Source organism: Aulonocara sp. 'chitande type north' Nkhata Bay, linkage group LG12 (assembly GCF_057382095.1).
Source record: "Aulonocara sp. 'chitande type north' Nkhata Bay isolate Kocher_YH1m ecotype deep benthic linkage group LG12, A_spYH_male_GT1.1, whole genome shotgun sequence".
NCBI classification, from domain to species: Eukaryota; Metazoa; Chordata; class Actinopteri; order Cichliformes; family Cichlidae; genus Aulonocara; species Aulonocara sp. 'chitande type north' Nkhata Bay.
The window spans coordinates 26515621-26535544 of NC_141355.1; the positions used below are offsets into that span (position 1 = coordinate 26515621).

The following is a 19924-nucleotide window of genomic DNA, read 5'->3' on the forward strand; positions in this document are numbered from 1 at the left end:
ACACACACACACACACACACACACACACAAACGTACACACAAGAAGGTGTCTTCAAGAGCCCTGACCACCCATGTCACCCATGGTCATCTTCTGTGATAAAACCTTTTTCTTGACCCCTTCCTTAATGAATTCATTATCTGCTGGAGGCTTTAGACACTCTGGGTTTAATATGTGTACCAAAATCTGACCTATCTGATGGTTAAAGCCCTCATTCTGCGTGTGTAGAAAGCTCTCCCACACACTGTCTGGAAAATAAGTGAGATATTAGCTTTGAGAACCGCACTTGACGTTAGAGAGGCTTTGTAAGGGAAACTATAAATTAAAAGGTGTCATAATTGTGCTGCCACCCATACCCATAAATCGCAGATCACCCCAGGTGAGGAAAGTCCCTGCTGTTGAACAACCCAGGTAAACATCCTTTGATTTCAGCTGCAGGTAACACACACGTTGCTCAGACTGCAGCTTTGAAAGTAGATGCATTTACACAGATATTTCAATTTAGCACGCATGATGGGAAACCCCCGGTGGCGGGGAACAGTGTTGTGATAAAAATGGTAATTTGACTACATTTGATCGCCGGATTTCTGCTGCAGCGCTATAGCTCTGGAATCCCAAGGCACGATGAAACCTTTACATTTCGCGCCCTCTAGTGGCCATGACGAATCTTTACACGATCACAACATCCACCCATCGTATTCTTAACAGCTCAAGTTCAGGGTCTAACGGGGCCTGATGAATGATTAATAATAAATCACTCCAATGATTTATTACAGCTCGTAGTATTTATGAAAAACACTACATAAATAAAATTCAGTTGACCTTAGAGAACTCTGAGAAGACATCAAATCACTCAGTTAAAACACATCTTTATTTTTCATGAAGTATGATTTACTAGTTACTCTTGTGTCACCCTGTTTGTGTTGGTATGATAAATACTCCTTTCTTTTTTCTTTCCTTTCATACATGTAAACGAATATACATAAACCAAAGAAAAAAACATTAAAAAATTTAAACAACACGGCTAATTTACATCTGCAGTCCAGGCCAGGTTAGATTGAAGCTTTACCATGAACAATGATGTGCAACAAAAACAAACAGCTCAGGTAGGAATACGTTAAAAGCGTCCACACACTTGATTTACCATCGGCCATTATTCGCGATGATCAATCAGGCAGCAATACATTTTTGATAATTTGACAATTTTAAAAGACTTTGTGGACGTGAGTTTGGCTCCTACACTATTTGTAGTTGCTGTGAATGTACACAGTGGAAATCGAGGATTTTCTGTCTTAATATATTACAAAACCAAAGTCATATGTATCAATTACAGATAAACTGATGAGCTCACAGATTCTGAGATTTTCTCTTACCATGAATATCCATACCAATCAGTGTATATGTTTCCTACAGTCATTGATCGATACCAAGAGAAGTGAACAGAGTTTTGATTTGTGAACAGGTCATTATTTTCCTTTCTTTTTTTTTAAACATTCAGACTAGGAATAGACTATCTAAGCTCAGGGTCACTCTGACCTTCCTCCCCTTCTCACTCCTTCTTTTTTCTTATTCCCGACACTATCTCTCATGGGGAGGATCATTCATCACGGTTGTCTAAACACCCCTGTCTCCGTGTGATTAGTGACCCTTTTAGGTCAGACATCACTGAAGCACATGCTAATTAAAACAGCTGTGCGTGTCAGCATATATACATACACAGATGAGGGAAGGTTTTGTTTTCTTTAAACACTGTATATCATGCTGTCTGCAGCACACCCTTCAAACTAATTTCTGAGGATGCAGGTAGAAGCTGATAAGTCTCTGTCCCGAACTCCTGCTGTGGATTAGAAAAGAGTCTGATTCTGAGATGATTGCGTCTTCCCATCACGCGAGCAAATGTTTTCTTAATCTCAGAGGAGAATAGAGGATGCTAATGACAGTTAAAAGTGTGTGTGTGTGTGTGTGTGTGTGTGTGTGTGTGTGTGTGTGTGTGTGTGTGTGTGTGTGTGTGTGTGCGTGCGTACGGATGTGTAGGAGTGAATTAATGGAACAAGACAGGTCCTTCCGTTTAGCAGATAAGGTGTCATTATTATTTTTATTACTCATATCTCTACAAGATATGTAGACACACACACACACACACACACACACACACACACACACACACACACACACACACACACACTTGTCACTGCTATCAGTGCTTAGTCACGTATGAGAAAGTTATGTAAATTTTAACCTTGAATTGCATCAGAATTATTAACTGTGTGGAGTAAGAGATTTATATCTGAACCGTAAAACTGAAGGTGCAAAGAAGGAGAAACACGACATCATTTTTCTATTGACAAGAACACTCATAAATAAGTAATAGTCTGATTACAACAAAAAGCAGTGCTTTGGCAAGTTAACAGTTACTTTGCATTTGGGTGGAATAACTTGGCCTGAGGGTTTTTTTTTTAAAGCAAATTGAAAAGCTTGTTTTTGAGGGCACAGTATTACATGAAATAACACTAATTACTCAAGTAAACTTGAAAAGCACCATTTGTTCAGTAACAATATTGTTTAAAACCAACAATGGTGATATTTCATTTATTTGAGTGAACAAACAACATGCATCAGTCCCTATAAGATGAAGACGTGGAGATTAAATTAAGAATGTAATTTATAGACATGTGTGTTTTACATGGAAACAGTTCAGACAGTACTACTGCATTCATATTAATACAGTTAGTTCCATAAGTATTTGGACAGTGAGACAATTTTGCCTCTATACACCATGACAGTGGATTTTAAATCAAACAATTAAGATGTGATGGAAGTGCAGACTTTCACCTTTAATTCAGGGGCTGTTTGACAAAGGCAATGCATTAACTGTGTAGATGTTATAACTTTTTTTTTTTTTAGTACACAACCAGTTTTGTCAGTCAACTGTAAAAATTAATTGGGCAGGCGAGGCCTTTTCCAGTGTTATTCTGAAGCGGATTCTGAGTGTTGAATGTGGATTTAGTAACTGTTCACTGGAATTTCAAAGATGTCAGTACAAGTAAGGGAGGCCATAGACTGAAAAAAAACAAACAAAATCATCCGAGAGATAGCAAAAACTTCAGGAGTGACCAAACACTGACCGGCTCAAGAACACCAAAATGCCTGAAAGACCACACAAAGATTACAAAAGTAGGCGATGGCAGAATCATTTTGATGGTTAAACAAAAAAAAGGAAGAAAGAAACCTTTTCAACATCAACCCAGGTCGAGAACACTCTCAAGGTGGTAGGTGCGTCTAAGTCTACAATCAAGACATGCCTTCATGAACATAAATACAGAGGGTTTATAGCAAGATGCAAATCGCTGTTTACAGTCAAGAACAAGAAAACCTGATTAGACTTTCCGAGAAAGCATCTAAACGAACCTGCATAGCTCCACAAAAAAAAATATCAGTCTTCGGACAGATGAAACCAAGATTAACCTGTTGATGGAAAAAGAAAAGCAAGGGGAGAAGAACTTATGATCTGAAGCACACCAGCATGTCTGTCACACATGGATTTTGATTTAGACCAATCCAGCCTGCATTCGATTTTGCTTGGCGTAGTCTTGTAAGCCTTGCATCACAGGTTCTGCATAGAGAATCTTAAGTGGAATAGTCTGCAGCAACCAGCCCTGTACACACATGCACACACACATACAATACTGCAGGTCAGTCTCTTGGTGGCAGTTTTTGGCATTATGTTTGCGACTCTAAGTCTTACCAGAACTGTATGACAGATGCTTCCATTTGTTTTGTCTCCAGTGCTGACGTACTGCAGTGAATATTTTACAAAGTCTTCTGGTGAAAAAGTTATCATGTTAGCTTTTTGGAACCCAGCCATTCGAGTGGATACCCCGAATGGAGCCACTGACTGAAAACAGTGCATGAGAGGGAAAGATTTAGGACAAGAGGACAAGAAATAAAAGACTTTAAAGTTAGTTTAAAGAAAATAATTGCTTTCGTTTCATAAAACTTGAGATGATGTCTGAGTGAGGATCAAAATACCTGGATAATAATCCCCTTATCTTTGTATTCAGCTTGTAGACCTTGAGAAAATCTTTCCACAAACACCTATAAGAACGCAAATTAAAATGTGAAGGATCATACGTCGCCTGGGCAGAGAGACTTAAAAGTGTGCCGCTGATGTGAAACTTGCCTTTGATGCAGCATACAGGGTGTACATGGGACATGGGATAGAAGCAATTCCAGAAGAAACATTCAATATCATCCCTTTCCCTCTATAAATACAATAAACATACAAACAGATATAAATAATTAAACAACACTTATGAGCACAACCTCAGTATTAATTAGCATGTTATAATCCATCACTTTACACATTACATCTAATGAAGAAAACATGGGTAGGAAACCTGTTTGCCATGCCTGGGAGAATAATTTTGCACATCTGGAAACAAAAGAAAATAAGTTCAGACTTGAGTCATATGAAGCAATGAAAAGCATTAACTTGTTTTAGAACAATACAAATAATCCTTAAAAAACAGGGGTGTCAAACAAAATGCCCGGGGACCAGAACTGGGCCGGCAAAGACTCCAATCCGACCACTGGACAGCTTTAGAAAATGTAAAGGATGGCATAAAATGTGGAGTTTTAACTATATTTTAACTCTATACAAAAGTATGTAAATAACAGAAAAGTCCCCGTTCATTCACTATTAACTATAAAAAAAATGTTTGGGTGCACAGTAAAAAAAAGATAATAAACAAAGAACATTTTTTGCAAATTAACAAAAACTTTGTGCTTTATAATTACAGGACAGTCTGGGTGAAGCTACCGAAACTTTGTCTGTAATTTAATTTATTACTTTATGTCGTTTTTATGTAGAAAACTGAGACATACTGCTGAAATCATACTTCCATATCTCAGGAATCTGTTTTAAACTTCTTTAAAATGACAGAAAGGGGAAGTTCATTGATCTGGCCCACTTAAGATCATAGTGGGCTGTATGTGCCACTTTGACAACCCTGCTCTACAAAATCCTTTACGTGCGCTTCCTTTACTGGCAAACCCTCTCAGATTATACTGATGATTATATACTGTCTTCATCAATAAACAATCAATATGAACTTAAATTCATTGTTTTGTAGTAACAATAAAACTATGATCTTACCTTGGCCATCGTCTTCACATTGCAGTTTATCACTTTGGTAATTGTCTGAAAACATAGATGAACATGGGTCTCAGATAATTTCTTTATTTATATCTAAAGAAATGTATTTGGAGCTAAAATGCTCTTCTAAAAACATGTTATTATAAATTGAACCCTCTGAGGTTCAACATCAGGATGCTATCTGCTGTCAAACTTACTACCAATAAAAGTAATAATTATGCAAATGGGGTCAATCCAAACAATATATAGTTAGTCATAATGTTGTAGTGGTATTTTCTTTTTTTGTTTTTACTTATTGTACATGGAGTCATGCACAAGGTCCTGGATCTGTTTATTATACATTTGCACACATATGCAGGTGATGCTATTATATCTGCCAAAGCCATAAAGAGAGTCATACAGAAATCACAGCTAGCAGGTGAGCATGGATGATTTTTTTAGAGCCTAATCATCAATGGGTTTTAATAAGGAACAACAAATATAAACATATACACAAAAACTAAACACCTTTAAGTATAAGCTGCTGAGGTACTACTGACCTTGTCCAGCTCATCATTCTCAAGGAATCTGTAGGGAATGAAGCAAGGCAGCGTTCCTACATTGTTGACTGGGGTAGAAAAAAGCGCGGAAAATAACTGATATTATTTTCTTAAATAATTAGGGTTTTTTCCCCATTTTTTTTGTCTCTAAACACAAAGTGCCTGTGTTGATTTGCAAATTTTTATAAATTTGTGTTTCATTTACAGTTGTTGAATATGTTGAATGTTTAAAATGACCATTTCATGAATAGTGTTAGCTCACTGTGAATGACATGTCTCAAAAATGTTGGAATGGTGGCAGCAAAAGGCTGGAAAAGTAAATGATACTAAAAAGAAACAACTGGAGGAATGTTTTGCAGCTGATTAGATTGATCGGTAACAGGTTGGTTGTCTTTTTTGGGGGAAATCTTTGCATGTTCCAGCAAAATATTGATCAACTCGATTCTGCATCAACTACAACTGCATTGTCTGGGTGCTGACAGGCCTGCCGATCTTCCATAACTTTCACCAAAGAAGTATGACAAAGGAGATCCAGGGCTGTTGAGCAGCTAGAATCCTATATCGGACAAAACATGGAACAACATTCATCTCCCAAAATTCCACAGTCTGTAAAATCAGCAGATTTACAAATTGTTCTTAAAAGAAGAGGGGCTGCTACATTGCAGTAAACATGGCTCTGCCCCAGCTTAGTGCTTAAAAGCTAATGTTTTTCTTAAAATGGTGTTTAAAAATGAAGATGTTTTGTTGTAAATAAAATATGGGCTCATGAGATTTGCAAATCATTGGATTGTGTTTCTATTTACGCAGCATGCCATCTTTTTTGGAACTGGATTTTGTATGGTAAATGGTAAATGGTAAATGGCCTGTATTTGTATAGCGCTTTTCTAGTCCCTAAGGACCCCAAAGCGCTTTACACAACCTGTCATCCACCCATTCACACACACATTCACACACTGGAGGCACAAATAAAAGCTCACCTAAAACTCCTATGTTGAGGTCCTTCAGTTGCTCTTCAATTTCACTAAAGATATTTTCTTTGGTAAAATCTGTTGCTATCACTTTCACCCTCTGCCCTGTGGCTTCTCCTGTGAACAATGAAAAGACAAATATTGTGCACCGTTTGCCTGGATCAACAGCATATTAGCAGATATCATACATTTTAGGAAGCAAAGAAAATAAAACATGCACATAGATACCTATCTCTTTAGCCACTTGATCCAGTTTTGTTTTGGTTCTGCTCATGACTACAATGTTCATTCCCCGCTGAGCTAGCTGAGATGCAATAGCGATAGTGGAAAAGTACATATGAAAACACAGTTACACAGCAAAAAGTAGCAAGTGTGCCTCAAAGGAACAGTAGTTTAACTATGGTGTGCTCATTTCAAATTATTATACATATAAGTATTTGCTAAAATATAAAAAGATATTATGTACAGTATGTGTATTCGTTTTGTTTTATGAGAACACAAGCAGAGTTATTTAAACAGTCACTTACTGCAAATGCATATGCTCTTCCTATTCCCTCTGAAGAACCAGTCACCACTGAAAGGAGGATGGAGAGACTGAAAATTACAAATGAATCCCTCATCAAATCTCCTGCAGTTTCCATTCTGACCACTAGAGGCACTGTACTGCACAGAACAGTACAGTAATGCACTGCCTTACCCATCTTCCTCTGCTTTCAGCCAAATCCCAGGATTGTTTTATTATTTGTTTACATTAGTTTAATCCTCACTCCATTCTGTTTGTACAAACTGTGCTAAAACAGCATGTTCCCCTGGTGTGATAAAGAACTGATAGGAACAGCTTGTTTCTGAGTGTTCACTGCTCTCCCATTTCCTCCTGGCCCTTATTACAAAGACCACAGGCTGTTTTCATCACCGTTTTCAGACCTAAATGAGAATTCATATCTAATTATGTTTTACAGCACTGAGAAAATTGTGTAAAGCCATTAAAACATTAAAAAGATCCCATGGTTTGAAGTGTTGTTAGCACAGGGGGGAAATGAGTAATGTGACACTGCCTATTAACTACTGAAACAGGAACTGAAATTAAGCCTCCGTTTTAATTTGTTCAGCTGAACAAATAAATTGAATTCACACTTTTACTACTTAATTAGGAAAGTATCAAATGACAAAGAAACCTCACATTGAGCCTCCGTTTTATGAAATGCAATCCGCTAAGTTTTGTCATTTATATTTCTTCTTTAGTGAAAACCACAGTATACACAAACAGGCAGCAGTATGTTCAAATAGGGCTTTAACATGTAGATATACATACTGAACTATAAAAAACAAACAAACAAACAACCTAATTATATCAACTTAAGAACTACATTCAAGACAATGAAACAGTGAAAATAACCAAACTGAGCATGTGCGGTGAGGTTATGTGATGAGAAGTGGACGTTTTGATTTTAATATATGGTGCTCATGTTAAACATGATCAAAGTTTTAAATAATATAGTCAACATAAGTAAAAGTTACCGCAGTGAACCAAAAGCTCAAGTTTCAGACTGCTCTAAAGGCTCTAAGCCAGGAGAGTCAAACACAAGGCCTGAGGACCAGAATTGGCCCAGCAAAAACTGCAATTTGGCCCACTGGATAGCATTGGAAATTTTAGTTTTAGTTTTTTCAAATAAGTTTTATAATGTTTCCTGTTGATAAAGACGTCCCTCATGTCTATTCATCCTGCACCAAATAATTAAATAAACAATTAGATGACAGAAAGAAAATCCACTTTTTTTTTATATTCATCTATAATACAAATTTCTGTTGTTAAACTTCCTTCGACTGACAGAAATGGGAGTTTCTTTGTACCAGCCCACTTATGGTAAGTTCAAAGTGAGTTGTGTGTGATTCTCAATGTTTGCATGGAGCAATCAGTACAAAACAAAAAAAACTCGAAAAGAGTGCGTTCTTAAAGGGAGAGGCACTAAAACTGTGATCATCTGCACTATGCCCCAGGAGAAGATAAGGATTATTACTGTAACATTAGTAAACACATCTGCTTTATAAACTAAGCACACACAAGCACAAAATCCATTTAGTGATTATCTGGAAAGAAAACTATAAATGCTCAGGCAAATGGTCCTAACAGGTATTCAGTCAGTGGCTTGCAAAAGTATTCGGCCCCCTTGAACTTTTCCACATGTTGTCACATTACAGCCACAAACATGAATCAATCTTATTGGAATTCCACATGAAAGGCCAATACAAAGTGGTGTACACGTGAGAAGTGGAACGAAAATCATACATGATTCCAAACATTTTTTTTTTTTACACATAAATAACTGAAAAGTGGGGTGTGCGTAATTATTCAGCCCCCTGAGTCAATACTTTGTAGAGACACCTTTTGCTGCAATTACAGCTGCCAGTGTTTTAGGGTATGTCTCTACCAGCTTTGCACATCTAGAGACTGAAATTCTTGACCATTCTTCTTTGCAAAACAGCTCCAGCTCAGTCAGGTTAGATGGACAGTGTTTGTGAACAGCAGTTTTCAGATCTTGTCACAGATTCTCGATTGGATTTAGATCTGGACTTTGACTGGGCCATTCTAACACATGGATATGTTTTGTTTTAAACCATTCCATTGTTGCCCTGGCTTTACGTTTAGGGTCGTTGTCCTAATGGAAGGTGAACCTCCGCCCCAGTCTCAAGTATTTTGCAGACTCCAAGAGGTTTTCTTCCAAGATTGCCCTGTATTTGGCTCCATCCATCTTCCCATCAACTCTGACCAGCTTCCCTGTTCCTGCTGAAGAGAAGCACCCCCAGAGCATGATGCTGCCACCACCATATTTGACAGACAAATTCCCCCACCTGAGCTATAGATCTCTGCAGCTCGTCCAGAGTCACCATGGGCCTCTTGGCTGCATTTCTGATCAGCGCCCTCCTTGTTCGGCCTGTTAGTTTAGGTGGACGGCCTTGTCTTGGTAGGTTTACAGTTGTGCCATACTCCTTCCATTTCTGAATGATCGCTTGAACAGTGCTCCGTGGGATGTTCAAGTGACTGCACTCAGACCAAAGAGGGCTGAATAATTACGCACACCCCACTTTTCAGTTATTTATTTGTAAAAAAAAATGTTTGGAATCATGTATGAGTTTTGTTCCACTTCTCACATGTACAGCACTTTGTGTTGGTCTTTCACGTGGAATTCCAATAAAATTGATTCATGTTTGTAGCTGTAATGTGACAACATGTGGGAAAGTTCAAGGGGGCCGAATACTTTTGCAAGCCACTGTAATCTCTCCAGCGTGTCCTGTGTCTGCTTCAGGGCCTGCCCCCGATGGGACATGCCCGGAACACCTCACCCAGGAGACAATATTATTCATATAGCGCCAAATCTCAACAATATAAAGGCACTTTATATTGTAAAGAAAACAGAGAAAACCCCAATATTCATACGAAATCATATGACCCCTTACGAGCAGGCATTTTGGCGACAGTGGGAAGGAAAAACTCCCTTTTAACAGGAAGAAACCTCCAACAGAACCAGGCTAAGGGAGGGGCAGCCAAAGACAGGACAAAGACATGCTGTTGAAGAGAGTCAGAGAATAATAATAATAACTAATAATTAATACAGAGGGGTGTATAAACACATAGTAAATTTAAAAATGTGACTGAAGAAGAAACAATGCATCATGGGAATCCCGCAGCGGCCTAGATCTATTGCAGCATAACTAACAGAGGATTCAGGGTCACCTGATCCAGTCCTAACTATATGCTTTATCAAAAAAGGAACGTCTTAAGCCTAATCTTAAAAGTACAGAGGCTGTCTGTCCCCTAAATTCAAACTCGAAGCTGGTTCCACAGAAGACGGACTTGAAAGCTGAAGGCTCTGCCTCCCATTCTACTTTTGAATACTCTAGGAACCACAAGCAAGCCCGCAGTCCTAGAGCAAAATGCTGTAATGGGGGTGATATGGTACTATAAGGTCATTAAGATAAGATGGGGCCTGATTATTCAAGACCTTGTATGTGAGGAGTACATAAAAATTTAAATTCGATTCTGGATTTAATGGTGAGTCATTGAAGAAAAGCCACTATATTAGAAACATGCGCTCTCTTTCTTACTATAACTGCAAATTAGAACAATTAACTTTTCACATAGTAACAAGATTTTATAATGCTATAACACAAAAGAATAAAAATAGTGTTATATTGTTCCCTTGGTAGAGTGGCAAAAATAGGCTGCCTTAGTCAATGTCCTTTTATTTTGTCTGCAGAAACTGAGTTACTGTTATTTAAGTTTACACAAACTTTATCTAGACTAACCTCAAATCTGGTATTTCAATATTCCTTGATTACTCAAATATTTTTTAATTCAATTGCAACAAACCTGAAATACACTATGTATGTTTTTGTTTTTTTGGGTTTTTTTTTTTACAATTTTTGCATCCACCAAAATACAGTGGAGGTGAAAGGAGAGCATTTATTTAAAATACTTGCCAATGGACAGGAACCATTTGAATAATCCCTATGAAAACATAAACTATGTGAAACACAGATTGTCCTGTATCGTGATTTTTAAAGAAGAAACATTACAAGATGTACCCAAAAAGTTGATTCTCTTCATCTGGACGTAGTATTTTCAGTGTGAGTTCTTTGGTCTCAACTGCCTGCAAATTTTTCCAACCTTATAAACAGCACATTTGCGTAATGGCTTAAACTAGCACTACTGGCGAAAAATGGGCTGTGAGATCAGTTTCTTGATCATTAAGATGCAAATTGTAATGACCATTGATCAGCAATGATTGATCAATGGTCCTATGTACCACAGAAGAGCTAACTTGTCAGGCCAGGACTCCACAGTCTATTCACACCTTCTGAATTGAGGAGCGGACCTAAGGGTACATCTTTCCCCATCTCACAATGCTCTGTGAATGGCACTCATGACCATTGATCAGTGGTCTTTGATCAGTAGTTGTTGATCATTGGTTGTAAAAATTTGCATATTAATGATCAAGAAACTGACTGCACAGGCCATTGTTCACCAGTAGTGCTAGTTTATGTCACTGCTGCAGTGGGAGTTGTGTGGGGTTGAAGGGAAAAGGACCCAATCGCAGGCACTGACGATGCAATGAGTGGGCTTTATTTACATGAGGTGATAATACAGACAGAACAGAGATGGGATGGACGGAAACTAAGAACAAACCTAAACAAATATGAAACCATAACTCAGAGGAAAACATCTGTGGTGGAACACGGGATGACACGTGGAGGTAACACAGACAAACCAGCGATGAGCACACACTATAAATACACACAGAGGAAAATGCAGAATGGCAAACAGGAGGGCTGAACCTAATTGACCTGATGAGACAGGGGAAACGTGAGCTGAACACACTGACATAAGACACGGACCTTCACAATAAAACAGGAAATACACAGAGACGCAGACTGGGGGTAAGAGAGAACACTGAGGAGCACGAGGGAGAGCACAGACATGATGGCCTGGGGAAACATGGAATAGAACACAAGGAGGGGAAAACAAGGCACCAGAACTCCAGTACACAGAGGGGGACAAAGGGGGTAAAGACACGAGGGGAAATCCAAACTGAACAACTAAGGACCCATAGACTAACTCCTTAGAGTAACAAATGAACTTAAAACCGAAAAAAAAAAGAAAAAGGGGGGCGCTGGGTCAAAATGACCCAGGACCACGACAGTTATAGTCATTACGCAAATGTACTGTTTATAAGGGTGGAAAAAATTGCAGTCAGCTGATACTGAAGAAATAACACTGAAAACGCTATGTCCAGATGAACAGAATCAACTTTTTGGAATTTCCTTACCTGGATGCATCAAGACATTACAAGATGCAATAAATAATTTCAGCATATTTTTATGCAGAACCTCCACAAAACTATTCTGCACTGATGCTTCTTAAAATTAAAAGAAAAACAAAGAAAGCCATCTCGGATGGATGGATGGATTAGGGAAGGTTTTTTTCAGCTCATTCACAAGGGGTCGCCATAGCAAGTAGCTCCCCATGCTTGATTTGGCAGAGTATCTACACCAGATGTTTTTACTGACGCAACAGCAAAGGACTTGTCAGACAGCTGCTGCAAGTAAGCTGCACTGTAGGGAAATTGTTCCACTAAGGAATATAGTATATAGTATATAGTACATATATACTATATATAGTATAGTATTTGTAATATTTGTGCAAAGTTGTCATTTACGTTCATAAGCTGACTTACTACCAGAGATGGGCGCGTTACTGTAATCTGATTACTTTTTTCAGGTAACGAGTAAAGTAAGGGATTACTATTGCAAAAACCGTAATTAGATTACTGTTACTTTCCCGTAGGAACGCTGCGTAACTGCGTTACTAAAACCGTGATTTTTTTGCGAGAATATCTCATGACAGTGACAACAGCTGTGTGCAGATCAACAATGGATCATATGAGTGCGGGAGAGAGTATGAGCGTGCAGCATTTAAAGCGTGGAAATACTGACCTTACTTTGAGTTTGATTCCATAAAAAGTGACAAAAACATTAGTGTCCGTTGTGCGTGGGAAGAAAACTTCTTTTTACAGCGAAAAAAACCCCCTAAACTTCCAAGCAAGCACCGAGTGTGCTATGACGTAATGGGAAACTCACAGAGAAACTCGCGGATTCTTCCAGTGACCGGGTAAACCTCCACTTACGCCACTCCTGCTTTACAAGTGAAAATAGAGCAACAGGACCGCTAGTCTTTGATGTTATTTATTTTCTGCTGTGTTTTACTTGCATCTATTTGAAAGAGTGTAAACACACACAAAAAAATATATTTTATGTGCTGGAATGTGCAGAAAATAAGTTTAAATGTTAAACAAATTTCTTCCAGTCCGAGAATGTTGCATATAATTAAATTTTTGCATGATGCATAAAGTTAAAAGGTTAAAACTAATAAAACAAGTTTTAAAAAGGGACTTTTCCATTTGATTACATTTTGTATGATGGATTATACAGAAAAAGTAGAATTGGGCTGAAAGATCTATCGCTTTATCACCTACTCAGGTTGTAAATCGTGTTTTTAAAAAGTAACTAAGTAACTAAGTAATTAATTACTTTTGAAAATAAGTAATCAGTAAAGCAATGGGATTACTTTTTTTAGGGAAGTAATCAGTAATTAGTTACTGATTACTTTTTTCAAGTAACTTGACCAACACTGCTTACTACAGTTGTCTGATGAATTTTAATATTTTTTGGCAAACTAGCAGAGCAGATCACTTGTTTTCTTGATTTGTTGATGTATGTCTATATCTGTACTATCAACATGAACTGAACGGGTTCAGTTGATTCTGAGAAATTCTTTGTAGTATTTCATCCATAAAAACAATTTTCGCTTGGGGAAATACTTTGTTTTTCAGACCATAAAAACAGTCGCACATTTAGAATGAGCATGTTTCTTCTAAATGAGCCAACTTGGAGCTGGACATTTATCGGCCTTCCTGCACAGAAATGTTCAGCTCAAAGGATGTCCTTTTGCACGCCCATAACACAATGAGAGGATTAAACGCCTCTGTTGACACTGCAGCACTGGAAGGGCTGGAAGTCATGAGGAAAGAATAACATCTCAGCTACCCTTTGCTGGTCAGCACCATAATATTTCAAGAGAAAGCTTCTAAATGACATGTACTGCAACAAAAATGACAGACAGCTACACTAGAGCTTCACCCCTGGTCCTTTAGTGTATTACTTCAATAGATTATTAAAGATGTCTAACCCAAGAACAACTTCTTGTCCCTTCACAATTTAATTATAGTCCACCTTTTTGCAGATTGCAGCATCTGTAATTCATGATTTCCACTGTTACTCAAACCTGAGCCAGTCACAGGAAAATCACTCTTCTGTGTCATTTCCTTCAAATAACTTAAACAAAACAATATTGTGGCAAGGTCAGACATGTAGACGAAGACTTCTGTATTCAACTTGCTATTCCTGCATTAGCTGTAATGCTAAACTACAGCGAGCACAGCCTTTAATTAGGATCACTCCGTCATACACCACAGCAGTGAGAGGTGGTAAACGGACACAGCAGTCTAACTCACGGTGCTCCGCTGGCTACACCAAACACAGAAAACACAGCAGCTGTAATTTTACACAAAAATGGCAAATCAACACCTGATAACTGTAACTGCCATTACAACAATACAACTTAGAACACGTTAACATCAGATATACGTGTTCTAAGTTGTCCTCTAGCCAGCGGCCCTTTCCCCTAGCCCACTACAATATATTTAAAATCTATTTGTGATATTTAATGAAAAATATGAAACAACATTTTCATAAATTAAAAGGGTCCTTAGCTGGTAATGTTCTTTGAAGAACCATAGAGTCTTTAAAAAGAACCATTTAAGAACCATTATTTTTCTGAGAGTGAAGAAACACAGCATTATGTAGTTATATAACATTTGGTTATAAAAAAAAAATTGGATTCCTCTGTGACAAACTGAATAAAATCAACATACCCAAAATAATTTGAAACCAGACATGACTGTGACATTTTCCTTTATGCAAATGAGCTCTGTGAACTGCAGCAGCCTGTGGAGGCTTCTCTTCAAAGACAAATGTGCTGTTGTGTGAGAGTGATGCAGCAAGAAAGACTGTCATTTAAAAGCCAGCAGGATAGTAAAACTGGAAGCCAACTTAAGACATTTTCCAATATTAAATTAATGTTGAGCCTATGCACTCAACAAGGGCAACAAGGGAATAGAAAGTCTATTTGTCCCCATTGTTAACAGTGTTTCTAAGTGCCATATTTGTCCACTTTATACAAAAACTGTGTGATCTCACAAAGCTCGCCACAGTTACTTCACTTTAATATGTCACAGCGAGTTCATTGTACTCTATTGTCAGAGTTGAGTAGCTTGCCATCATCAGTGTGTGAATGTGTGTGTGAATGGGTGGGTGACTGGATGTGTAAAGCGCTATACAAATACAGGCCATTTACCATTTACCATTTGAGTAAATAAATACTGAAGGATGACACAATGTTTAGACACAGTGTTTGCAATGTTGCCTCTGTCCACCAGCGCAGCGGATATTAAATCAAATAACATAAATGTGATTTAAGGGCAGAATTTCAACTTTAATTCAAGTGGTTTAACTTTTAGGAATCACAGTCGTCATTGTGCATAGTTCCCTGTGTTTAGAAACTCAAAAAGCTGGACAAACTAAGATCATTTTAAGTTATATTGAAATCTTGTGGACATCACCAGATGTTAATGCTTTGCTCAGGCCTTAACTGCAACTACATTCGGTTTGCTTTTCTCTCTACCTTCAGATTTTATTTTCAGTAACTAAAAAACATGCTCTATTTGACTAATATCAAATGAATTATTTGTCTATTGAAGAGTATCCCATTACTTTGGCTTGAGAAACTCTTGGGTTGCTTTTGCAACATGCTTTGGGTCATTATCTATTTGCACTGCCTGATAGGTTATGCAGCACATGGCTGAATCTAAGCAGAGCGTATAGCCCTGCACACTAAATAATTCATCCTTCTACATTTATCAGTCACATTATCAGTAAACAATAGTGATTCACTCACAATTAGAACCATACACACACATGTCGTAATAATGCCCCTACCTGGTCAGAGGGCCCGGTGGCGCCAGTGTCAGGCAGCCTCGCCTCTGTCAGTGCGCCCCAGGGCAGCTGTGGCTACAATGTAGCTTGCCATCACCAGTGTGTGAATGTGTGTGTGAATGGGTGAATGACTGAATGTAGTGTAAAGCGCTTTGGGGTCCTTAGGGACTGAGTAAAGCGCTATACAAATGCAGGCCATTTACCATTTACCATCTTTGTCAGATAAGGCGGTATGCTTCAAATCACGAGCAGTTTCCCTTGCTATCGTTCTGGTACAAGTTAAGTTGAGTTTCATCTATCTGGTTTGCAGGCTCTGCTAGATGTTTTTTGGCCTTACTGTTTCTGTGTATGACCAGTGATTTGCATCTCGGTGTAAACCCTCTGTAATTACATTCATGAAAGCATCTCTTGATTGTACCTCTTGATGATGATTCACGTACCACCTTAAAAGTGTTCTTACCTTGGTTAGATGTTGTGTTTGGGTGCTGCTGAGCTGCCCAGTGCCTTCACAACTGATGGTTAGGTTACTCCTGCATTTTTAGTGTCTCTCTGGCAAGCTTGTTTTGGTTGTTCAGCCTAGTGATTCCCTCCTTCACTTGCACTGACATCTTATTGGTGGACAGCTACCAAATACAAGTACAGCACTTATATTTGAAAAGCCCACATCTCTTATCTGCCTAATTATTATGAAAGAAAAAAAGAAAATGCCTCACCTGATAGTGAAATAGTTAATTGTCCTAATTATTTGTGAGCTTCTAAAAAATGGGGCATTGCCATTTGAGTAACTTATTCTTTGTTATCAATAGATCCATGCACATGCACAACACCGCTTAGGCTTCTTGAAACTAAAAATGTTTAAAAGGTCTGAAGAGGGATACAAATGGGGCTTTCCAATTATTGGGAGAAATAATTGGAGAGGGGTGTCATTTATGCAGCCGTGCTGTTCAGATGTTATTCCTCTGGAATGAAAGTGGGAAGGAAAGTGGGCTTTGGGAAGAAAAGCAAGATCAGCCCAGTGTTTTTATTAGGCTTCTTTGAGCACTGTGAGAGAATAACCCCTTCAGAAGATGCCAAAGCAAACCTCTTGAGTGAATGAAACTGCTTCTGGACCTGCAGAGGAATGTCACAAGGAGATTGACAAGAGAGCAAGTATTTGCTCATTTCCTCAGCCGCCTTTAAGTTGACTCTATTCTGTAGTTTCATTTGGAGTGTTTATGTTAGATTTGTTGTACCCACTTCGAATGTAAAAGCTTCCTGCTTATTATTCTTAATCCTGTATATCCACTCACTACAAAAACACTTCAGGGTAAAATGTTTTGGGAAAACACTGAAAAACATGATTGGTTTAAATCAAACCTTCAACAGTAATTTGCCATTTTCAACCCGAAGGTTTGGCTTTACTTCTCTGTTCTTGAAATCTGAAAATGTTTTTCCTATTCTTAATTAGAAACAGTTTGCATATATAATTTGCGTATCATAATTTGCACTTTAACAGCCCTTTTTACACAACTACATGCCAATCTAAATTATTACAAGTTTGAAAATGAATGGAATATGGTGCATTTTGTCAGTAAGCTTATCACTACATGTAATTGTGTATAAAATAAATGTAGTTGTTATGTTTTCTTTACATTTTTCGGAAGAGTAGGCTATAGTGTGGTAAGGTAGAGGAATATTTCTGACTCCCTGTACTATACCAAGTTCTTCCTGTTAAACTAGTCACACAGGTATGACTTGTCGTTATGCAGCTTTTTTCCAATGTCAATTATGATGACGCGGATCATTTTGCTCATCTCAGAATGGATGTTATGTGAAAAACATGCAGTTTATGCTTGATGTTCCATACATTTTGATATTGAATTTGAATTGTGTTTTCTGTACATATATCAGCTGCCCTGCAAGTATATAAAAAAAAGAAGTATTTTAAGCGTCGGGACTTGCCTCCTTTGGGTATATCAGCGCACAAGCGCAATCTTGTGTAACGATGAAATGTTAAAACAAGTTTGGGCAGGGGACTCACGCTATTGTGACCTACTAAATGCACTTTTACACACAAGTTGATCAACTAAATCACTTTCACTGCTTAGTGTTCATGGCACTTGCAGATTCTGCCATGTACACTTTAGCTTATTAATTAATTCAAATAATGTAGTCATTTAAAAGTTCTAATTACATACAGTATACACATAAATGTAGTGTTGTATCACAAAACGTGATACCTATGTTGGCTTGATACTACGTAACCTACTGAAGTTCCAGGATTTATTTATCATAGTATGACCTACTGAAGATTGTATGGTATTCATTACACATGGCACAGACACGCACAGCACAAACGCATACATGTGGACATGCATAAACATGCTGCTCACCTGCCCACTCTCCCATTGAGGTGAAGAAAGTTTTTGGCAGTGGAAACCACAGTTTTGGAAAAAGCATCCTACTGAAAAGCAGTAGCCTCACTCCATAGTACACCACAACTCCAGTACCAAGAGAAATGAAAAAGAGTTCCATGAAATCCATGCTTCTCTGGTACAGAAGGCTCAGGAGTCAAGTGTCTGTGAGTCTGTGAGAGAAACGTTTTTGTTCAGCGGGAAAGACTGACACAAAGAGGGAACGAGGAACAGGATCCTCCCATTTAACCCTTGTATGGTGTTCGGGTCTGTGAGACCCGTGTTCAGTTTTTTTCAAAAGAAAAATTAAACAATTAATTATTTTTTCACGTGTAAATGTGTTGTGTCTTTCCACTCACTCCACTTGATTATAACTGATTTATTTATAACATTTTATATAAAAGAAAAACGAGAAGCACATTAATTCATAAATGTGATCTAACAAAGGTAAAGGGAAAAAATTAACCATGTTTGCTGTTCATATGTCTTGTAATTGGGATGAAGTAAACATCTGTTGAGTAATTTAACATAAAATTGTTTGATAGTGTTAATTTGGAAAGCCAAAACTCTAGCGGGTCCACCAGACCCATGAACACTGGCTGAGTAACAAAAATACGAACACCACACAAGGGTTAAAGAACATCTCAATATACACACAGACAGGCAGACAGTCACACACACACCCACACACACACACACACCCACACACACACACACACACACACACACACATACACACAAACTTAGGCTGGTAGGTATGGAAGAGTGCTAAGTGTGTAATTAAATCTTATCGTGTTCTGAGCAGCTGCATTATGACTTCATTTTCATTTAAAAAAAGTCTCACTCACCTTTAGCGCTGCAATGTCTGATCAAGTATTTGTAAAATTGTCATTTCTCATTTTTTATTTGATATTCTTTACTTGAATCTGCAAGTTCTGTCTGCCTTTCACTTTGCTGCTGTAACACGTGAATTTCCCAACGAGGGACAATAAAGGATATTTCTCTTCTATTCTGTTTGTATCAACAAATCCATTGTTTGTCAAAAGTGATCATCTTTCTTGTCGTTATAATGTCTAGAAAGCTTTTTTCTTGACATGCGTACCATAATTGTAAGTTATCCCAGTTAATACACAGCCTTCAGTGAAATGGCCACCGAAATTCAAACGAAGACTGATAGGGATTAGTGTCACTATGATTTACAGTTAGATAACTGTGTGGAAAAACATGTTCTGCATGTCACCTGACAATGGGCTATGTGCAAA

At 38.0% G+C, this 19924-nt stretch overlaps 1 protein-coding gene across 1 annotated transcript; it reads right to left on the reverse strand.

Annotated features, from left to right (window-relative positions):
* Positions 1–858: 858 nt before the first annotated feature.
* Positions 859–18865, reverse strand: hsd17b3 (hydroxysteroid (17-beta) dehydrogenase 3). The gene is made up of 11 exons (XM_086314681.1): positions 18642–18865; positions 7188–7234; positions 6889–6964; positions 6670–6777; positions 5693–5760; positions 5154–5198; positions 4396–4430; positions 4179–4260; positions 4028–4093; positions 3744–3893; positions 859–3654 (listed from the first exon to the last, which is right to left on the reverse strand). Exons 1-11 carry the CDS (start codon positions 18790–18792, stop codon positions 3547–3549), a joined length of 936 nt encoding a protein of 311 aa, XP_086170807.1. The 5' UTR covers positions 18793–18865; the 3' UTR covers positions 859–3546.
* Positions 18866–19924: the final 1059 nt, after the last annotated feature.